The sequence below is a fragment of the Prunus persica genome, chromosome G2 (genome assembly GCF_000346465.2).
Source record: "Prunus persica cultivar Lovell chromosome G2, Prunus_persica_NCBIv2, whole genome shotgun sequence".
NCBI classification, from domain to species: Eukaryota; Viridiplantae; Streptophyta; class Magnoliopsida; order Rosales; family Rosaceae; genus Prunus; species Prunus persica.
The window spans coordinates 20,892,886-20,916,022 of record NC_034010.1 but is presented as its reverse complement, the minus strand read 5'-3'; the positions used below and the strand labels follow the sequence as shown (position 1 = coordinate 20,916,022).

General features: G+C 35.6%; 1 protein-coding gene and 1 pseudogene across 1 annotated transcript; both read right to left on the bottom strand.

Annotated features, from left to right (window-relative positions):
* Positions 9,465-10,447, bottom strand: LOC18786403 (annotated as a pseudogene).
* Positions 11,787-12,332, bottom strand: LOC109947424 (receptor-like protein 12). The gene has a single exon (XM_020557393.1). The coding sequence runs from the start codon at positions 12,330-12,332 to the stop codon at positions 11,787-11,789; it is 546 nt and encodes a 181-aa protein (XP_020412982.1).

Below are 23,137 nucleotides of genomic sequence, written 5' to 3'. Positions count from 1 at the left end.
CACCTTCGCTGGCACACCCTCTTTCAAGATTGAATCTTTGCCTTCCTTCCACCTTGAGATACCACAAGTAGGACAATTAGTTGAATCCTCATACTCCTTCCTATACAAGATGCAATCATTGGGGCATGCGTGCATTTTCTCATAACTCAGCCCCAATGCACACAAAGTCTTTTTAGCCTCATACATGGAGGTTGGTATTGTATTTCCTTCTGGAAGCAAATCGCCTTGAAGTATCAATAATTCTGTAAAACAGACATCACTCATCCCATGTTTTGCCTTCAAATTATACAACTTCACTAATGCCGATAACTTCGTGTACTTTCTACAACCAGGGTACACTGGTTGATCTCCATCCCCAATCACATTGGCAAACTCATACGGATCCGAACCAAAATCACCAAAATCATTATCATCCATATCAATTTCTTCAGACACAAAACTGTACCTACTATGGCCATCATCTTCTTCAACATTTCTACTAGCATTAGTAGTTGCTTCCCAAGGTTCTCCGTGAAATGTCCAATTCTTATAGCTTTGGTCAATTCCATTAAAGTATAAGTGATCCCTTATAATTCCAACCCCAAACAACTTCAAATTAACACATTTAACACATGGACAACGGATATGTGTTGTAGTTAGAAGATTTTCTACAGCAAAGTTCAAAAATGCTTCCACCCCAAATTCATATGCCTTCGATCTTCTATCCGAGTGCATCCATGACTTATCCATCTCCGACACTATAACCTATTATCTATAATAAAGTGAAAATACAGGCAATGACCATCACTATAGCAGATTATACAATGATCTAATCGCAAGTAATACACAAAAGAGACGACGGGTTTTAAACAAAAACAGACGTATTTGGCATATATAGACGACGGATTTTCAACAGACGTCGTCTATTATAAGTAATACAAACGACGGTTTATGAAAAAACCGTCGTGTATAAGTAATACAACGACGGTAGTTTAAAAAAACCGTCGTGTAATCGTCGTCGTATGCCTTAAAATTCGTCGTGTCTCAGTTTATTTTCAAGAACACAAAACCCATTAAGAACACAACATATATATGAAACCAAGCAAGAAACCAACATATACATGAAACCAAGCATGAAAACAATAAATCCATTCCCAATTCAACATAACATAGGGTGATTAAAAGATACGACAAAATTAAATCCATTCCCAATTCAACATAACAGATAATGTAATCCATGAACCCATTAAACAGAAAATCCATGAACCCATACCTATAAGCATATTATTAACAAATCGCAAAGCATACACATAAAACCCTTTAACAAAACAACCTAATATCATTCAATGAATTTACAAGGGGAAGATAGGGTTTGTACTTACAGGTTGGACGAGCTCACAGATTCGACGGAGCCTGGAGAGTGCAACTTTTAATTAGAGCAGAAGTGAGAGAGCGAAATGTTATGTCGCGCGAAATCTGAAAATTTTAGGTTTCAGGGTTCGAAGTATAAGAATAAGAGCCAAATCAAAAAAATTTAGGTCGCGCGAAAATTTTTAGAGCTCGCGCGTTTTAAAACGTCGAAAGAAAAACCAAGGCGAAAGTTCTACAAGTACCGACGTAAATTTAATATTCCACGATGGAAACTTCATTTTTCGGATTAAGAACGTAAGGCCGTTCGTTTTGAAGCTTCATTTTTCGGATTAATTTTAAATTTATTTTGAATTTTTTATATAACGACGACTGAAAAACCACGTCGGTGTTAAGAAATTAAAGACGTTGTAAATTATATAAACCGACTTACATATTAAAATGACGTCGTTTAAAGCGTAAACCATGTCGTATGTTTTTCTGTACGACGTAAAATATGTATTCCACGACGCAACCACCGTCGTTAAAAATTAATACCCTAAACCCATAAAACTAAATTATACAATTTAAAAAATTAAGTTTATAAAAGGTTTTATGGTTTTAAAGCCTAACAAATACCCTAGACTACCCAAAAATTATACTTTAAAAATAAACCCCAATAAATAACAACCCTAATCTCTAAACCCTAGACTCTAAACCCTAAACCATAAAACTAGAAGTGATTTTATGTCTCATCAAAACAATTTTGTTTTGGATGGTCATTTTAAATTTTTGTTATTCAAAATGAATTTTTTCAAGGTTTATGTGGAAGAAAATATATCAATGACTTCATAGGAGTTGACTTTTCAATTTTCTGATTTATTTTAAATTTATTTTGAATATTTTGATATAAAAATAATAAAATATTCTTACCACAACAACAAACCACGTCGGTGTTAATAAATTGTAGACGTTGTAAATTGTAATAGACTACTAAGTCGTTAAAATGACGTCGTTAAAATGAGAAACCATGGCGGCTATTTAACTATACGACGTAAAATATATATTCCACGACTTAACCGCTGTCGTTACATAAACGTCGTCGATGATACCCTGAACCCTTAAGAAATTGAAGATGTTGTAAACCATAAACGACTCAATTGTTCAAAGAACGTCGTCTAACTATATTTTTACGTCGTATTTGTTTAAAACACGAAACAACAAAATACGACGGTTTTTGACTTTATTAGGTCGTTGGAAAAGTATTACACATCGGTTAAGCAATTTGTATGTTTGTTTTTTTTTTTTAATTTAAGAAAACCTCAACAAATTTTTACATTACATATTATAGAGAAAATTTGTACATTATACATAAATATCAAGTGTTCAATAATTGCCCTGTTTAATAATTTGGAAAACAAACTCTGCCCATTCATTCCGGACTTCATCAATGGCTTCTTGGGGGTATGAAGCTTCCTGGTTTCCCTTGGCATACTGCATAAACAATGACTATTAGGGTTTATAAATAAAAAGAAATTCAATCACAGACGACGATATTTTTCATAACCGACGTAGTATATCCATTCAACGACGTTAATTTTACATGACCGTCGTTGATAATACAAAAAACGACGTGAAATGTATGAAGGTAATTTCTTCTTACCTTATTCTCAAACCCCAAGGAAGGATCCATGATGATGTCCCTCATGAAGCGCATCACATAATACCCGCATTCGACATTGCTGGGTTGCTTTGGTGTGCCTGAGAGAGTTTTCCAAATTACATTTTTACGTCCTGCTCGGGCTATGTGGGTATTATATATTTTTAAAGCACTGTTCATGATGTTTTTCGCCTCTTCGTCGACCACACGATGACCTGGCAGAGGATCCAGAAAATAGACGGTCTCCTTCTTTGCTCTTACAATCAGCAAGATCCAATGACGGCTGCATAAAATTAATATAAAAACGATGGTTATTTACAAAAATGACGTATTATAGTATTTCACACGACGAAATAAAGTAGATAACGACGACATTATATATTTATTACGACGATAAATAAATACCGACGTGGTTAGTAGTTTCAAACGACTAAATAAAATAAAACACCGACGTGGTTAGTTTATAAGCTGTCATTTATTGAAAATCATAAAAACAAAATCCTAAGGAGACTAACCCTGGATTGTAAGGCATCATGAAAATCTGTTCACCGTCTGTCTTCTGAAGTCGAGCTGCTACCAGTCGTGATCTTTCAGTTATTGTGCCAGAGTTGGCACTAACTGTAGCAGGGTCGATAAAGCCAACCATGCTGCACATATTGGCTTGTTTCAAAACATCGTGTAAGTACCTAAATACATAAAATAATATAAACAAGTCAGCACAAACAAACACGACGGTTATGTATAAAAAAACGACGTATTATAATATTTCACACGACGTACTGAAATAGATGAGGACGTTATAATATATTTATCACGACGGTAGTTAGTTAAGACGACGTGGTTAGTTAGTTAAGACGACGCAATATATAAACCAACGAGGTATTATTTTAGAAGTACAAACCTCATATATACAGCCAATACAGTAGCTCCAATTTCTTCCATGCCTGCAAATTGTGTAATATCTTCAGGCAGGAGGAAGGTATCGCGCTCACCACCAAACACCTCCTTATCAATTGTAAATTGGAGTGTCTTATCCTCAGGCAGGAGTGTCGTTTCCACAAAACGACAAAGGGTTTTTAAAGAAGATGGCGCCTCCATATTTGAATAAGCACCAACTTCAATAACCTGTTTAAAGAAATAAAAAAAATGACGTGGAAATTCAATAAAGACGACGGTTTAAGGAATAAAACGTCGTCTTAAAAGTATTTAAACGACGGTGAAAAAACTGCCGTGGTAATTCAATAAAGACGATGGTTTTATGAATAAAGCGTCGTCTGAAACCATTTAAACGACGGTGCAAAAACCGTCGTTTAAATATTTTATTACGTCTTAAAAAAATTCCGCCGTCTAAGTTTTAAACAAACGACGGATTAAATAAAAATATCGACGTCTGAAATTTTGAAAAACAAATAAAAAAGGCAAAGTTATGTGAACATACCTTGTCGTCATGCTTTTCTTCATCTTCTTTCTCCTTTTCTTCTTCCTTCTCTTCATCTCTTTTTTCTTCTTCCTTCTCTTCATCTGGCTGATGTTTCCCCATTTTGGCAGTATCATCCTCCAAATGTAGGGATCTCACATCACCTCCAGAGCAGCTAGCTTTGTCAGACATTGGATTTTTGGGGCTTTGGCTAATTCTTGGTTTAAGCATGCTTGGATCAAAATTGGGAATTAATTGGGAAAGCTGACTCAGGAAATGCTCCCTCTCAGCCTCTACCAATTGTTTTGTCCTAGCCTCCATCCTTAAGGCCTCTTCCCTTGCCTTAGCCTCCATCTTTTTAGTCTCTTCTTGAAGGAGAACTCTTAAACTGTCCTTCAAACGGTCGTCAAAGCTCACCCTCTGTGGTTTGGGCAAATTGAAATATTGCCTTGGGGAAATACCAGCACCAACTCCCCTCACTCTGCCTGGATGCTCGGGGCCCAAAGCCATGGTCAGCACATCATTGCTGCCATCTACTCTGACTTTGCCTTCCGAGACTTGTTTCTGCAATTCATCCTAAAACAAAGATAAACAAAAAAACACACGACGGTTATTTATGTACAAACGACGTATTATATAATTTCACACGACGCAATAACGTATAAACCGACGTTATTATAACTTATCACGACGGTAGTTATACCGACGTGGTTATTTATTTAAAACGACGAAATGAATAAACAACCGACGTCTTATGCTATAATTAAAGAAAACAGAGTAGTGATTCCTATTTAGACCGTTAACGACGTTTTTAAAAAAGTTTCGACGTGGTAATATCATTCAAACGACGCGAAAATGAACCACCGACGTCTTATGCTATAATTACAGAAAATTAGTAGTGATTCCTATTTAGACCTTTAACGACGTTTTTAAAAACTTTTCGACGTGGTAATATCATTCACACGACGAAAAATATAACATACGACGTAATAAGAATAATTCACAGTTTAATAAAAATTTAAAACAGAGTGATAGTAGGCTTACAATTAATTTTGCTTTCTCTGCCACCTTTGGATCAGGGATGTTACCATGTTTGTCCTGTCTAGCTCTCTTCCATAAGGTAGATCGATCAATTTCTACCCCAGGCATGGTTTCCTCCAATTGATCCTCCAATCCAGCATATCCTTTTCGAGACAATCGATGATTGTACTCGAGTTTCTCCCTAATCTGTGGATAGCCTTGAAGCTACAAAGGCATCCCATTGTGCTTTCTCTATGAATTTATATGTTTCAGGGGGTTGGCTTAATTTCTCCCTGTCATTGGTGTATGGAAGGATATAATGCCTCGTTAGTGTAGACTTGAAATCCTTCCATTTCTTGGAAGCAGAAGCTAAAACAGAGGTCTTGCCCCCTTGGCCTACGACAAAAGCCATGTCAACTGCTTCCCAAATCTGCTCCTTTATATCCTTGGGGATTTGGGACCATTTCTTGTCCACAAGTGGGATCCTGGAGCGTGCCAACACACCAATATACGACTGCATCTCAATATGTGCTTGGCCAACACCTTTCCCCCTTTTATTGTACTCAACAATTGGCCTCAGTTTATGAAGCTTTCTCTTCACAACACGAGGCATTGTGCTCATACCTCGACCAGTCTTTGAATCATCAGAGATTGTTGTCTGGCTGGTTGGTTCTGTCTCAGCAGATGATGAAGCAAACTTCATCTTCTTCGAAGACTTCATCTCCTTCGAAGACTTGTCTTGAGGAGCTACCATTCCAAGCTTCTTGGAGCCAGAATCCTTAGTTTGTTGTTGAGAAACCATTTTAACAGACAAAACTGCAAGTGAAAATATTTCAGGAAAACATTAAGAACACAAACGACGGTATTAAAAAATACGACGTATGATATGATTTTAGACGACGCAATGAAATAATCTCAGACGTAATAAATGTTTAAAACCATTATTTATATAACGTCGTGGTATATATGTTCACACGACGTCAATAGTAATACACCGTCGTGGTAAACTATTATTTATATAACGTTGTGGTATGTATGTTCATACGACATCAATAGTAATACACCGTCGTGGTATTAACATTCACACGACGTAAAACAATAAGATATTTTGTCGTCTATATTAGATACCAACCCTAGTTTCTTTTTCTTTATATTTTATCAAATAAGGGAAAAACAAAAACCATTGTTCAGAGAAATCAAACCTGCAATTAAACAAGCATATAAAAAAAGACTATTATTTTCAAAACAACTTTGTCAATTTTCAGACGACGCTAGAACAACTGACGAACCGTCGTGGTCTACCGTCGTCTTATTTAGTTGAGGTAGTTGTCTTCAAAGTCGGAAACTTTCCCTCTTTGTCTATATATTTTATCAAACTTGGAAAGAAGTAAAATGATTTTGGCCAGAAAAAAGGTAAAAAGATTTTTCAAACAAAAAACGTATGAGCATGCAAAACAGTAACCAAAATAGTGAAAATGAAAGCTTACCTTTTGCGTGCAATGAAAGCAAGAGGAAGATGATCGATGTTTAAGTTCAAGGACGACGAAGAAGACGAGAGGAAGACGATGAGAAACTCTGACAATGCTCTGACAAGGAAAAAAGACGAAAAGGTTTCTCTGGAGATTGAAATTTTTAATCGGGTTTGGAAACAGTGCATGTGTAAGTCGAAAAGTTGCTTACATATAAAACCATTTCAAAAAAATAATACGGCGGTTACATTTAACTACGTCGTTTTTAACTAACACGACGCAATATTTTTCGTTCGACGTGGAATCATTTCATTTAACGTCGTTAGGTTTAATATAACCGACGTGGATTTTAATGTTTAAATTATGAATAGAATTTTTTTTCCCGTGACCTTTCAGTTTATTTTTCAATTACAGTGCGTTATAAATAGAGTTTTTTTTTCCGGAGGAAATTTAAAACGAAGGAAATTAATATTCTGCAATATGTAAAGTTTCTTTTTTGGATGACAGATTTAAATAAAATAAGAATATAAAAACAACTAATGTGTAAGTCAAGTAGACGAAAAGTTGCTTACATATAAAACAATTTCAAAAAAATAATACGGCGTGGAGTTCTGTAATATACGTCAGTAATACCGACGTTGATTTTACAATTTAAACGGCGGTTTTTTATTAAGGACCGCCGTTGGTTTTAAAAATTTATTCTATAAATTTGTCGCTTTCATTCATTTTCGCGGTTTACATTTAGGGTTCCAAGTTCTTCCTCTCTCAGAGACACTGTCTCTCACATCTCAAAGACAATAATTTGGAGGTCTTTCTCAAAGAGAAATTGAGCTTACATTTAGGCTAGTTGACAAGAAGAAGCTTGTCAACTAGCCTTCTCACTTCCTTGATCAAGCCTGATAGGACACTTAGTGCTTCTGAATACTCCTTGCTTTCCATCAAAAGAGATGCAAGCCTGGCCTCCACTCGCTGTCGAAGGAAAGTTCGCTTCTCAGGGAAATCTGAAGATCAGATGTGCCTGATCCTCTGCTTGATTTTTTTGACTAAGAAGATCCGTCAGATTTGTGATAGCCTCTTCCTTTATCCGTAGAGCTTCAGAAGAAGAAGATGGGTTTCAAGAATGCGATAAAGAATAGAAATGGCTTCAGATGGCCTCTAAAGCATGAGCAATCGAATCAGTAGTTGCTGGGAGATATAATGAAGACATTGTCAATGCTTTGAACTATACAAGTCCCTGCAGAAAGATAAAGGACCAAACTGTTAAAGAAACTGAAACAACGGCGGTTTTCTGTTCTACCGTCGTCTTTTCTCGTCGTCTAAGATGGCGGTAGATTTATAATTACCGACGTAGATTATTTTGTTAAACGTCGTTAAGTGTACTACAACCGACGTGGATTTTATTTTTAAATTATAAATAGAGTTTTTTTTCCAGAATTCTTTCAGTTTTAGTTTTCAATTACAAAGCGTGATAAATAGATTTTTCTTTCCCGAGGAAATTTAAAATGAGGGAAATTAATGTTCTAGAATTTGTAAACTAACACGACGCAATATTACTAACCCGAGGAAATTATAAATAGATTTTGCTTTCCTGAAGAAATTTTAAATTAATTCAGTTTGAAACAAAACGACGGTTTTTTGTTATGCCGTCGTTTTTAACTAACACGACAGATTTAAATAAAATAAGAATATAAAAACAACGACTGTTTTTTACTACTGTCGTCGTTTTTCGTCGTCTTAAGTAAGACTAAGACGACGTAATATATTTGTTGAGCGACGTTGATTTATTTTTAAACGTCGTTAGGTATAATATAACCGTCGTTGAAAATTGTCTCTCTGATTGCAAATTTGCAACGACGTTGATCAACTTCCAAAAAATTGTCTCTCTGATTGCAAATCTGTGTCATCTGTTAATATTATTTTGTATTTTAAAGCCGTGGATTTGTTTGTAATTATACGGCGTCTTATACGAAAACCTCGTCGTGTTATTTTATGAGTAAAAACGGCGGCTTTTATTGAAATCGTCGTCTTTACTTTCTACGTCGGTCTATTCATAACTTCTGCCGTTCTTTGTTTGCTTTGATTTTACACTGCGGAAATCTGTTTCAAATAGACGTCGGTTGTTTAATTAGGTACGTCGTTGTTTTTGAACAGCCATTTGAATCTCCATTTTTAGTTGTCTAAGGTGGTATTATACGACGGTGTTTTTAGAACCGTCGTCTTTTTAAAAACCACGACGGTTTTCACTTAGACCGTCGTTGTTTTCTGGTCGTCTTTTTCACTTTTTGTAGTAGTGCATCCACTAATCTTTTTATTAAGGAGTTAAGACACTCCAACTGTCCATGGCAACTTTGCACCATTTTGATTGAAGGGAAGACATGTCTCCGAAGATGCTGGATAAAAAGATAAAATGCAAAAACAAAAAACAAAAAAGAAGAAAAAAAAGACCAGTTAGTTTGCATGAATATAAAAAATTAGAAAAACCAAATTAATCATGCATGTTGATTAAGTCAATAAAATAATAATAAACAATGAGAGAGAGAAAGAGAGATTACTTACCGTTGATCTTTAGTAATTAAGCATCCTTCAATTGCCGCTTCAACAAAGCTATCCTCACAAAAAGCCAATCATTTAAACCATTCAAGAACTTTAAGTATGTGTATCTCCACGACCTTGAAAATATCAAGGTGCCGCAAACTCCCCAAAATCCAGCAGCAAATCCAAGCCCCATACTAATGTAGAATCCCGGTGTTATTAGCTCATCCTTGTCCTCTTGGTTGATGAAGTCAGTTTTCTCACTTTGACCTTTTTCCACTTCATCAGCACACATCTTTTTAAGTGGAGGTCCACAAAGTTGAAGATTCCTAGCATAAAAAGAGGGATCAAAGCCTTGGAGCTGAGTCCCGACTGGAATTTTGCCAGACAAGTTGTTATATGACAAGTCTAAGAGACCAAGACGATCAATTCGAGCAAGGCTTGTTGGAATTCTTCCGTCTATATGGTTTCGTGACAAATCAAGAGAATCCAATGCCTGCAAGTTTCTGATCTTTGGAGTTATTTGACCTGTTAATTGGTTTCTCGATAAGTTTAAAGAAACTAACCCAACAAGATGAGTGATTTCACTTGGAATCTCCCCTGTTAATTTATTGCTTGACAGATCAATTATCTTCACGAGCCCCAAAGTACTTTTGTATGTCTGCATTCCTCATTTCCACATGAAGGTTGCATCATCGTCATAAAAATCTACCAAATTGATCGTAGAAATTTCATAAGAATGTGAGATGTTCAGACTTGAATTTCCTTTTTGAGCCAGAGTAGTTAAATTGGTGAGGCATTTGGGTATGCTTCCAGAGATGATGTTCATGGAGAAATCTAAAATTTGAATTTGTGTTAGATGGCATAATTGTGAGGGCAGGCTTCCGTTGATGTGATTAGACGAAAGCATCAGGATAACCAATTTCTTTAAGCTAACCCCTAACCATTCAGGTATTGGTCCGGATAATTTATTATCCCCAACATCAAGGACTACTAAACTTGTGCAATTCTTCAATGACGAAGGCAATTGTCCCACAAATCTATATTGCTTCTTAATTTTAGTGTTTCAATCCGAAATACAGAGCCTATTGTTGCAGGAATTTTTCCGGACAAAGCATTGTAACTCAAATCAAGCATGACTAGATTCTCCAAATGTGTCAAGCAATCTGGAACTTGTCCAGAAACATTGTTGCTTGAGAGGTCAAGAAAGCCTAAATAAATAGCTGCACTTGAACACAGGAATGAAATTTACCCCGAAAGTTTATTATAAGAGAGATCCAGATATGAGGCTGTTGATAGAAATGAGGGGATTGGACCTTCCAACTTGTTCAAACTCAGATGTAGTGCAGGGAACTGTGAAAATTCCAATGTTAAATTTGCAAATGTACCTCTAATTTGGTTGCTTGTGAGATTCATAAGTATCACATTACGACATAAACTCCAAAACCAACTTGGAAAGATGTCAGAAATTCCAGCATCAGAAATATCAAGCGTTGAGAATTTTTTTTGAGTTTGAAGCCACTTTGGGAAATCTGGACCCATCTTGCAAGACCTCAAATTTATGATGTCCAATTGGAAAGGAGGAACCAATCAGCATGGAAGTCTAAAACTAGCAAGTTAGAAGATAAATCCAAATATTGTAATTTGGAGAGATTTGAGAAATGAACTTCTGAAATCACTCCTTCCAGAGAATTCATGTTAAATTCAATAGTTTGGAGCTTCGACATTAGCCCAATACTTTCAGGTATTCCTCCGCTTAATTGATTGTAACTAATTGTCAAGCTTACCAAAGATGAAAGGTGTGTAAGATCAGGTAATGACCCTGCAAGATCATTCCCAGAGAGATCCAAAATCTCCAATGAGTTTTGAGCACAAGTAGAGAATAATATTTGAACAAATTTAGAAAGTTGTCCACTCAGATTATTGCTTGAGAGACACAATTCTTGCAAACTACATAACCTGGCAAAAGAATGCGGTTCCTCTACTTCAAGTTGGTTAAAAGAGAGATCAAGTTGTACCAGAGAGCTCATGTTTCCAAAAAAATCAGGAATTGAACCGGCTAGAAGGTTCCAAGAGAGGTCAAGATGAACAAGGCTGGTATTATAGTTGGACAACCATACGAATATTGAAGAAGTATTCAAACGGTTGGAATAAAGGTCTACGCTAGCAAGAGATTTAGAAGAGTTTGTGTAGGAAAGAGTGGAAAGAATTGGAGAATGAAGATCACACGCCCATAGTGTCAAGTTTGTTAGTTCAGGAAGCTTATTAATGGCTTCCGGCCAATCGAAAACATGGCTGAGATTCGTGAAACTCAAATCCAAATATCTTAATGACGAAAGAAGAGGAAGCCAATCGAGATTTTCTACATTTGTAAAGTCATACCCCTTAAGTCCAGATACACCAAGTTCGTAAGATTTCCGACCTGACTTGGAAACTTGCCTCCCAAATTAGTCGAAGACAGATCAAGGTATCTTAAATTGGTTAGAGAACCAATGAAATTTGGAAATTGGCTCCCAGTGAAATTAATCTCATTGAGGTCCAAATGTTGTAAATGCTGCAACTCAATCAGTTTAGGACTAATCATCTTACCTCGCAAAATGTCAAATCCGCCTAGAACATCGTTTGAAAGATCAAGTCCAACAACATGACCTGTTTGGTTGCTACAAGAGACTCCTATCCATCTGCAACAATCTTGTTTCTGGGCTTCGGAACTCCATGGAGAGAGGAGATTGTGATCATCCACCAGGCCACGCTTGAATGCAAGGAGTGCTTTCCTCTCCCTCTCTTTGCACCTTCTGGTCACGTTAGTATCCTTCTGACTGTGGTCCACCTCTCCTCCTTTGGCGAACTGTAGCAAAAGCAGCGCAAATGCAAGAAAGAGTTTCAAGCACCTTCTGTGGCCCTGCATGTTAAAAGATTGAAAGGCAAGATCAACACGATCCAATTGTTTAGGGTTTAATTATTGATATATGGTTGTCTCCGAGCTTGTATCACAATATATAGGGGAGAAAAAAGAAGCTCTTTACGAGCTTGAATAGTATGCAAATTTTGTCATATTATTGACTTAGACTTTTCTGTTTCCTTTTTCTTATTTGTTGGGTCGGAAGCCACATATTTATATGGACCACATCCACAACGATAATGCCAGTATTGCTGTTTAGTCAATGTGGTTAAAGGTGGTGCTTACAGGTTTACACAAATATTCACTGGTGTTTGGAGATTTCGAACTTCTGTCTACATGGGTGGAGGTGGAAGATACCCAACTGGCACCAGCTTTAATCTTAGTTACTATGTAAATATGACATGGTTCGTGTAAAATCTGGTATAAGGAATTCTGTATACCATTGTATTTACATACAATATTTGCAGGTACATATATAGGGATTGATACAGCAATATAGATCCCACAATTATGCAGTTAGTCTCTAAACTAGGAAAAAATCAATTACAATAATTCCCAAATATCAATTGGAATAAACCCATATCTCAACAGTTCAAAATTTATGTTATTGTATATAAAAATAATAGTGACACGTGCGCGGAACAATTTGCTGGATAGATTGAGTTATAATTATATATCTCTTTTAGCTGTGTCTACTTGGCGACGGATCTTATGTTATTATAGTTGATTATAACAAAGGTTTCATGCTTAGTATTGCCAAAAACAAAAGCAAAGGGGTTTAGGCAGCCAAAACCCAAGATCCGCTTCTGCTAGTAATTGAATGAACCATGGAATTATTAATTTGGAACACACAATGTCTATTGAATTATAGTCTTTGCATGATGTTCATTAGGTAGCCTTTCTTTTTCTTCTGGTCTGATGACATGTTTACTAATCAGGAATTGGAATTCTCATGATGAATTGTTGTGTGTACAATGACAATTAATTGAGGGTGGAAAATAATGTATATGCCAAAATATCATGTCTCCTTGAGAAGCTGTGGACAGAAGGCGTAGGACTCTTTCATCAGCGTGGACACTAACCACAGACCCTTGAGTCTTACATGTATTTCGGCAGCCTGCTACTAATAAATTAATTGGACCAGCCTTTGTGAAAGGTATGTCTATCGACAAAATATCAATGCTTACTTAGTAGGACCATCCACACAAACAAGTTTCCTCCTAATTTTCTTCCCACGCAACTATTAACCTAGATTAGACTTGAGAATTCGATGGTGATTTGCCTTCCAACACACACTAGACTCTTTCTCACTATTATCTTGCAGTTATTGACACTACTACATTTTACACTTTGCGCGACGAAGATAATTTCGTCGCGCAAAATAAATTGTGGTCGCACAAATTTCAGCGCCACAAAAACTTCGTCGCGCAGAATCCGTCGCGCAAAGATCGTGAAGAAAGACTTTGCGCAACGAAGTTTTTTCATTGGTCGCGCAAAGTTACTTTGCGCGACGAACGCAAAGTGACTTTGCGCGACGAAAAATATTGGTAGCGCAAAGTTTTGCGCGACGAAATACATTGGTCGCGCAAAGGTTTGCGCGACGAAAAACATTGGCCGCGCAAAGGTTTGCGCGACGAAATACATTGGTCGCGCAACTGTTTGCGCGACGAAATACATTGGTCGCGCAAAGTCTTAAAAAAATTCCCGCGTCAAAATTTTGGTACCCGCCCAAATTTTTAGAGTTTTACGCGACAAATAGTAACGTCGCGCAAATATTTGCGCGACAAAATATTTTTTGTTTTAAATTTTTTTAATTTGAAATAAACTAATTTAATAGTTTGCGCTACGAAATATTTTTTCTTTAGTATGAATTTATTTATATGAATTTTTTCAAATTTTTACTTTTTAAATTTAATTTAATTGTAAGATTTTTCTTAATTACTTTAATTTAAATTGACATATTCAAAATAAAATTACATATGAAAAATAGTGATCAAATTATCCAATAAATATAAATATATATTCAAAATGTACATATAAATTAACAAAGTACAATAATAAAATCCTAATACAAGCGTATTGTGGTGGTAGTGGCGGAGGATATGTTTTGATAGCTTCCTAATCCTCAACTTTAGCCGTCAAAGTCTCGATGATTCCTTACAAAAAAACAAATATAGTCAAATAACAACAACAACAACAAAAAGAATGCACAATCTCCCCTAAAATTGTTATACCACAAATCCAACCCAAACTCCAATCTCTCCCCTTTACTCAACCCCAAACCCCACACAAACTCAAAACTAACTCCAAAAACACATATTAATAAAAAAAAATTAAAATTTGGAGAGAATATACCTTTTGGCAAGATTGAGAGTGAGTGAGAATGAGAGGGAGAAGTGAGTGTGAGAGAATTAGAAAAGATAGTGATAGAGAGATGAGAGAGTGAGAGATAGTGAAAAGATAGATGAGAGAGTGAGTGAGAGTGAGAGATAGTGAAGATAGAGATGAGAGATTAAGTGAGAGGAGTTAGTGTGAGAGAAAGGGTGGGATTTGGGGAAAGGGAAAGAGAGAGGAGAGGTAAGAGTAGAGAAAGAAATTGAGAAAATAGTGGAGGAGTTATTTCAGTTTTAAAAATCGTATCACTTTGCGCGACGAAAATATTGTTGGTCGCGCAAAGTTTTGCGCGACGAAACATATTGGTCTCGCAAAGTTTTGTGCGACGAATAGAGGAATATTGGTCGCGCAAAGTCTAAAAAAATTATTTTTTAAAAAAAAAAATTCCCGCATCCCATTTTTGGTACCCGCCAAAATTTTTAAATTTTTGCGCGACGAAAAATACTTATTGGTCGCGCAAAGTCTAAAACAATTATATATAAAAAATTCCCGCGTCCCATTTTTGGTACCCGCCCAAATTTTTGCGCGACGAAAAATATATATTGGTCGCTCAAAGTTTTGCGCGACGAAACATATTGGTCTCGCAAACTTTTGCGCGACGAATATAGGAGTATTGGTCGCGCAAAGTCTAAAAAAAATTCCCGCATCCCATTTTTGGTACCCGCCAAAATTTTTAAATTTTTGCGCGACGAAAAATACATATTGGTCGTGCAAAGTCTAAAACAATTATATAAAAAAAATCCCGCGTCCCATTTTTGATACCCGCCCCAAATTTTTGCGCGACGAAAAATATATATTGGTCGCGCAAAGTTTTGAGCGACAAAAAATATTGGTTGCGCAAAGTCTAAAGTTTTTTTTTTAATTTTAAAAACCTGCGTCCCATTTTTGGTACTCGCCCAAATTTTTTGAGTTTTGCACGATGAACTGTTGGTCGCGCAAACTTTTGAGAGACGAAAAATTGGTTCGTAGCACAATATTTATAAAAATAATTGTTATGAATAATAAAAAATAAAAAAATTTATTTTATGATTTAAAATATAATTAAGGTGAAAGCTACTTAATAAATGTATATACTATTCAATTTCTGAAGTGTTATACGTACAAAATAAATAAATTTAAAGCTACTTAATAAATATATGTATATAAATATATATATATATATATATACACACATCATTCAACGATCCAACCATAAGACTTGTTTGTATATACTTCAAGATCGTATACCCCAAAAATCGCAAAAAACAAACATTCAGAGATCTAGTAACGGGACAAAACTTTTCGATAGTTATAAATGAAAAATCACGATTTAACGGTTATTTTAACTCCGATTTTGATGATTTTTTTACAGCTACACTCCTTGACCCTATATGAATACAATGACTGAATTTGATCTTCAATTTAAAACATTTGCACTAGTGGATACCACAAAATCTTATGTTATATTTAACGAAAATATAAATAAACTCTTAATTGTTAGTGAATATATTGTTTTGATGGCATATGCATTCTACGAAACTAGTTTCAACGATCCAACCGTCAAACTTGTTTTTTTATACTTCGAGATCATATACGCCAAAAATCGGAAAAAATAAATATTCATAGATCAAGTAACGGGACAAAACTTTTCGACGGTTATAAATGAAACATCATGATTTAACGGTTATTTTAACTCCGATTTTGATGATTTTTTACAGCTACACTCCTTGACCCTATATGAATACAATGACTGAATTTGATCTTCAATTTAAAATATTTACACTAGTGGATACCACAAAATCTTATGTTATATTTAACGAAAGTATAAATAAACTCTTAATTGTTAGTGAATATATTGTTTTGATGGTATATACATTCTATGAAACTAATTTCAACGATCCAACCGTCAAACTTGTTTTTTTATACTTCGAGATCATATACGCCAAAAATCGGAAAAAATAAACATTCATAGATCAAGTAACGGGACAAAACTTTTCGACGGTTATAAATGAAAAATCATGATTTAACGGTTATTTTAACTCCGATTTTGATGATTTTTTACAGCTACACTCCTTGACCCTATATGAATACAATGACTAAATTTGATCTTCAATTTAAAATATTTACACTAGTGGATACCACAAAATCTTATGTTATATTTAACGAAAGTATAAATAAACTCTTAATTGTTAGTGAATATATTGTTTTGATGGCATATGCATTCTACAAAACTAATTTCAACGATCCAACCGTCAAACTTGTTTTTTTATACTTTGAGATCATATACGCCAAAAATCGGAAAAAATAAACATTCAAAGATCAAGCAACGGGACAAAACTTTTCGACGGTTATAAATGAAAAATCATGATTTAACGGTTATTTTAACTCCGATTTTGATGATTTTTTACAGCTACACTCCTTGACCCTATGTGAATACAATGACTGAATTTGATCTTCAATTTAAAATATTTACACTAGTGGATACCACAAAATCTTATGTTATATTTAACGAAAATATAAATAAACTCTTAATTGTTAGTGAATATATTGTTTTGATGGCATACACATTCTACGAAACTAGTTTCAACGATCCAACCGTCAAACTTGTTTGTTTATACTTCGAGATCATATATGCCAAAAATCGGAAAAAATAAACATTCATTGATCAAGTAACGGGACAAAATTTTTTGACGGTTATAAATGAAAAATCATGATTTAATGGTTATTTTAACTCCGATTTTGATGATTTTTTATAGCTACACTCCTTGACCCTATATGAATACAATGACTGAATTTGATCTTCAATTTAAAATATTTACACTAGTGGATACCACAAAATCTTATGTTATACTTACGAAAGTATAAATAAACTCCTAATTGTTAGTGAACAAAAAAAAACTAGTTTCAACGATCCAACCGTCAAACTTGTTTGTTTATACTTCGAGATCATATACGCCAAAAATCGGAAAAAATAAACATTCAGAGATCAAGTAAGGGGACAAAACTTTTCGATGGTTGTAATGAAAAATCACGATTTAATGGTTATTTTAACTCCGATTTTGATGATTTTTTACTGCTACACTCCTTGACCCGATATGAATACAATGAACTAATTCGATCGTCAATTTAAAATATATATTTTCTAACAAAAACCCAATCCGAACAACAATAATATATTTTTCTAATAAAAATCCGATCCGATCTAAAATAATAAGTTTAAAGCTACTTAATAAATATATATACCGTTTAATTTCTTAAGTGTTATGCATACAAAATAAAAAACAAAAATAAATTGGTTTAGGTGACAAAATGTTTGGATTACGTCATGCAAAGATTTTAAAAAATAATTTTTTTATTCTATTTATTTTTGTAAGGACTTTGCGCGACGAAGTTTACTTTTCGTCGCGCAAAGTCACTTTGAGCGACGAATTATTTTTCGTCGCGCAAGACTTTGAGCGACGATGTATTGTCGTCGCGCAAAAGTTTGTCGCGCGAAGTGACTTTGCGCGACGAATTATTTTTCGTCGCGCAAAATTTGGTCGCGCAAGACTTTGAGTAGCGAAGTTTTAAGTTTCGTCGCGCAAAGTAACTTTGAGCGACGAATAATTTTTCGTCGCGCAAAATTTGGTCGCGCAAGGGGTTTTTTTTACTAGTGTGACTGGGCTTTACTTGACTTGACTTGACACAGTAAGTTGGTGACGGTGTATTTTTGTGTCCACTCAACCTTTTAAAAATTTGCCTCCCATCCAAGGCGGCACAAGCTACAATTATCTTCTTGCAAATATGCGCCTTGACTTAACTGAAACATATGTTTATATATTTATTGATACTTATATAGTAAAGCATAAATCTTCCACCAAACACATATTAAAACTAAGATAAATTAATATTACATGTAGTGTTACAATTATTCATAAAATTTCTCATATTATAATTTATAGTGATGATCACGAAATTCTTAAGTAGGAAGGAGTATATTTAGTGCTGAATTTGATCGCTAAAGTTTCGGAGCAAGGAAGTCAAAGTGTCCTTCATTTTGTAACCAACTCCACCTTTATTAGAGAGATGGTGCACAAGTTGGTCTATAAAAATGGTCTCCCTAGTAATCAAGGCAAAACTACATGGATTATTTGTGACTTTTAGCCAACTCCTTATGAATAGGGATGGAAACAGATTCCCAATGGGGAATATGGTCCTCAATGTTTGTGTGGATGGATAATCCTTGATAGGGACTAGGTAGAGGATGAGGATATGAGAAGTTATTGCCTTTCCACTTGGGATGAGATTCTTTCCTTTCAAATGCTTCTCCATCATTCTTGTAACGTGTTTAAGATATTTGCACAGATAGACAGAAAACCAAAATAGAGCCATATTTTTATACAATACCGGACAAGAAAAATAGTACGAGTCATCTGCCTTTGCTAGATACTAATTTCCACAATGCAATTAAGTGGCTAGATATTGACTTGACTTAAGTGATTGGATAAATTTTGGAATTCTCAATTAGTTTGGATCACACTTTATCGATATTCAACTGACTTGATAGATAAAAACAAGGACTTTTCATATGTAAGTAAGCTTATAAATAGGGTCCTAAATATAAAACAAATATTAAATAAGAAAAATTAGGTGTTAGACATAACTAACTTTACTAATTAGTATTTGAGACATTGGGTATTTTAGTTTGGGTTTTAATAGCTAGAAAAGAATTGTAATTTTGGATTAGGCCAAAGAGAAAGCCTAGATTCGTTGGGCCAGTCTAAATTATAGAGGTAAAATACAATTTTACCCTTTTTTATTTAAAGCGTTAGTCAAAATCAGATCTCAACTCCTCTCTCTCTCTACGACGTTGTCCAGAGAGATCTCTATCTTCTTCCTCGTGCTGAGTCTGCTCTGAAGCAAAGCCCTATCAACGAAAACCATATTAAAACACGGACCGCACCTGACTCGCTGATCAAAGTGCGATTATCTGCTGGTTCTTCGCTAAAAGCCTAAGCTTGGCCGCAACAAATTGCTTGATGGCAATCAACGACGATTGGAGGCCTTCGATGCAGATCTTGACCGTTAGTATAAGATCCTCTGGTGAAATGTAAGTTTCAAGTTTAAGTTAATTTCAAGTTTATTGCCGTGTCTGCGCTTGGCGATTGTAAGTTCTCCGTTAAGGCACATGTTGCACAGTCAGGAGTTGCAAAGAGTTTAAAAGGATTGTTCTGGTATTGTATAATTATGCTTGTAGCTTACATGTTAGAGTCTTTTGTTTCAGGATCAAATCATGTGTTAACAATTTGACTTTAAAAGGATGCCCCCTCACAGTAAGTTTTTGATGGATGGATAGATTTTTGGATTCCTACAATTAGAAAGTTTGTTGTGTCTGTTTGGATAATTTCTTTTCTTTAGTTTCCAATCCTGTATTAACACAATGGTAATATATATGTTGAATGCATCAAAGTGACATTCTTTCTGAATTTTGAAACTCAATTATTGGTTATTGTCTATCTCTGAAGTTGAGAACCTCAAAATGACCAAATTCTTATGTAAATTCATAATCTTTATTCTTTGCTGGTCCTATTATGCCTATTGAAGATACAAATATGTTGATTAAGGTGCTCTTATCTCCGTAGATTTCCTTCTGCTTGTAGTTGTAGTCGATATGGTGTTGTTTTCCCCCTCTGTGCTTCCACATGTTATCAAAAAGTTCATTGTTCTTTAGCTTATGAGAGTGTATATTTATTTGTAGTTAAAAATGGCTCATTTACACCAGCAACAAAACTATCCACAACAGCAGCATCATAATCTTTATGCTCAGCCATCACAAAGTTCAAATCTCAATCCGTACCAACAAGATAAAATAGGCTATGCATTTGTCTTGATTCGGAAATGGTTGATGCCATCACTATCATATGATATTTTGCAATACCATTTAAACGTTAGTTTAGTGAAATTTTATACAGGTTCTGCATTGTAGTTAGGCACAAACTACATTGTAGTTTCGAAAACTGCATTGCAGTTTTGGTAATTACAATTGAATTTTTGCTCTTTCCTTTGTCTTCAACCTCATTAATTTAAAGAGTAGAGGCTACCTAGATGAGGAATTAGGTGGGCAAGAGAAGAGTAGAACTACCCAAGATCAAGGGAACTCAAAATTGGACTTTTGGAAACTGCATTTCAGTTTTCATTTAATTACAATTGGATTTTGCTCTTTCCTTGGCCTTCATCCTCACCAATTTGAAGAGTAGAGGCTGCTAAAATATGAAAACTATGAGAGAATATTTGTTTGTGGGAATTTTCTGTGTATTCTTCTCCTTGTAGGATGTCATATTTATAATACAACGAAACCTGAATGGGCAAGTAAATAATAAATTCCTAAATCTAGTTGCAGTAGGAAATCAAGAATTAAAGTAAATCAATTACAATTATAATAGGAATTCTTGGTGTGTAAGGAAAGTAAGTCAATATCCACAAGTCACGCCAACACTCCCCCTCACGTTGGTGCATAGATGTCGCCAATGCCCAACTGATCTAGTGAATTGTGGAATGCTTTACTAGAAATCGCCTTTGTCAAAATATCCGCCAATTGATCCTCGGATTTCACAAAAGGAAATTGAAACACTTTAGCCTCAAGCTTTTGTTTGATGAAGTGTCGATCCACCTCAACATGTTTAGTACGATCATGCTGAACCGGATTCTGTGCAATGGCTATAGCAGCCTTGTTGTCACAAAAGAGATTCATTGTGGATGTAGGTTTATACCCAAGTTCAGTAAGCAACTTTCTTAACCAAAGAAGTTCACAAATCCCTTTAGTCATGCCTCTGAACTCGGCTTCTGCACTGGATAAAGCTACTACATTCTGTTTCTTGCTTCTCTATGTCACCAAATTACCTCCCACGAATGTGAAGTAACCCGATGTGGATTTTCTATCTGTTACATTACCTGCCCAATCTGCATCTGAATAACCATCAATATTTATATGACCATGCTTTGAGAACATAAGTCCTTTTCCAGGTGCAAACTTCAAATGTCTAAGTATCCGAAGAACTGCATTCATATGGTCTTCACTTGGAGAGTGCATAAATTGACTGACAACGCTCACCGCATAAGCAATGTCTGGTCGAGTATGTGACAAATAGATCAATCTTCCACTAACCTTTGGTATCTTCCTTTGTTAGTTGGAACTTGATCCGGATATTCTCCAAGATGATGATTCTGAACAATAGGAGTGTCCGCAGGTTTACAATCTAGCATTCCTGTGTCTGTCAACAAGTCTAAGACATATTTCCTTTGAGAGAGAAATATGCCTTGCTGCGATCGAGCCACCTCAATTCCCAAGAAATACTTGAGTCCACCTAGATCCTTCATCTCAAACTCCGTAGCCAGATAGTCTTGTAGCTGTGATATTTCCTGTTTATCATTCCCAGTAATAATCATATCATCAACATAGATTATTAATGCTGTTACCTTCCCTTTTCGATGTTTCAAGAACAAAGTATGATCTGAGTTGCACTGTTTGAAACCATTGTTCTTCATTGCCATGGTGAACCGTCCAAACCATGCACGTGGTGACTGTTTCAATCCATACAATGCTTTTCGTAACCTGCAAATTGTTCCAGTCTGAGTAGTATTATATCCAAGAGGAATGTCCATGTACACCTCCTCCGTGAGTTCACCATGTAGAAAAGCATTCTTTACATCAAACTGGTGTAGTGGCCAATCCAAATTAGCTACAAGGGACAATAAGACTCTGACGGTGTTTAACTTTGCAACTGGAGCAAAGGTTTCTTCATAGTCTATACCATAGGTCTGTGTGTACCCTTTTGCCACAAGTCTTGCCTTGTATCGCTCGATAGATCCATCTGCATTGTGTTTTATAGTAAACACCCATCTACATCCGATAGTCTTTTTTCCTCGGGGTATAGTCTCCAATGTCCAAGTCTGATTTTTCTCAAGGGCTTTCATCTCCTCTTTTATAGCTTGGACCCACTTAGGATCTTTCAATACTTCAGAGACCTTGGTTGGAATATGGATAGCAGACAACTGATGCACAAAAGCCTTGAGTGGTTCAGACAGCTTCTCAGTGGATACATGATTTGCAATTGGATACTTGGATGTCTTGCCAATATCAGGTGAATAACGGTTTGGTGGCTTCCCACGATTTTGTCTGAAAGGTAATTGATATCCAATAGTTTTATCATCTAAATGCACAAGTCTAGTAGGAATAGTTACCTCAAGGATATTCTCAAGAGATTGGTCTGTTGGTACTGTTGAGTTAGAGGGGGGTCTTCATTTTGTTGTTCTGTATTGTCTGTAGGTGTGAGACTCGGATCAGAAATATCTTCGTATGGATCAGGTGGGTCAGCCAATTGATCGCTATGAATGGGCGATTGGTCGCTTTTCGACAGAGAGTAATCTCGTGCTCCAGACTCGGAATGATTAATCATTTT

Excerpts from the sequence above, each read along its gene's own strand:
- LOC109947424 (XM_020557393.1), bottom strand. The coding sequence starts at position 12,332 with ATGCAGGGCCACAGAAGGTGCTTGAAACTCTTTCTTGCATTTGCGCTG.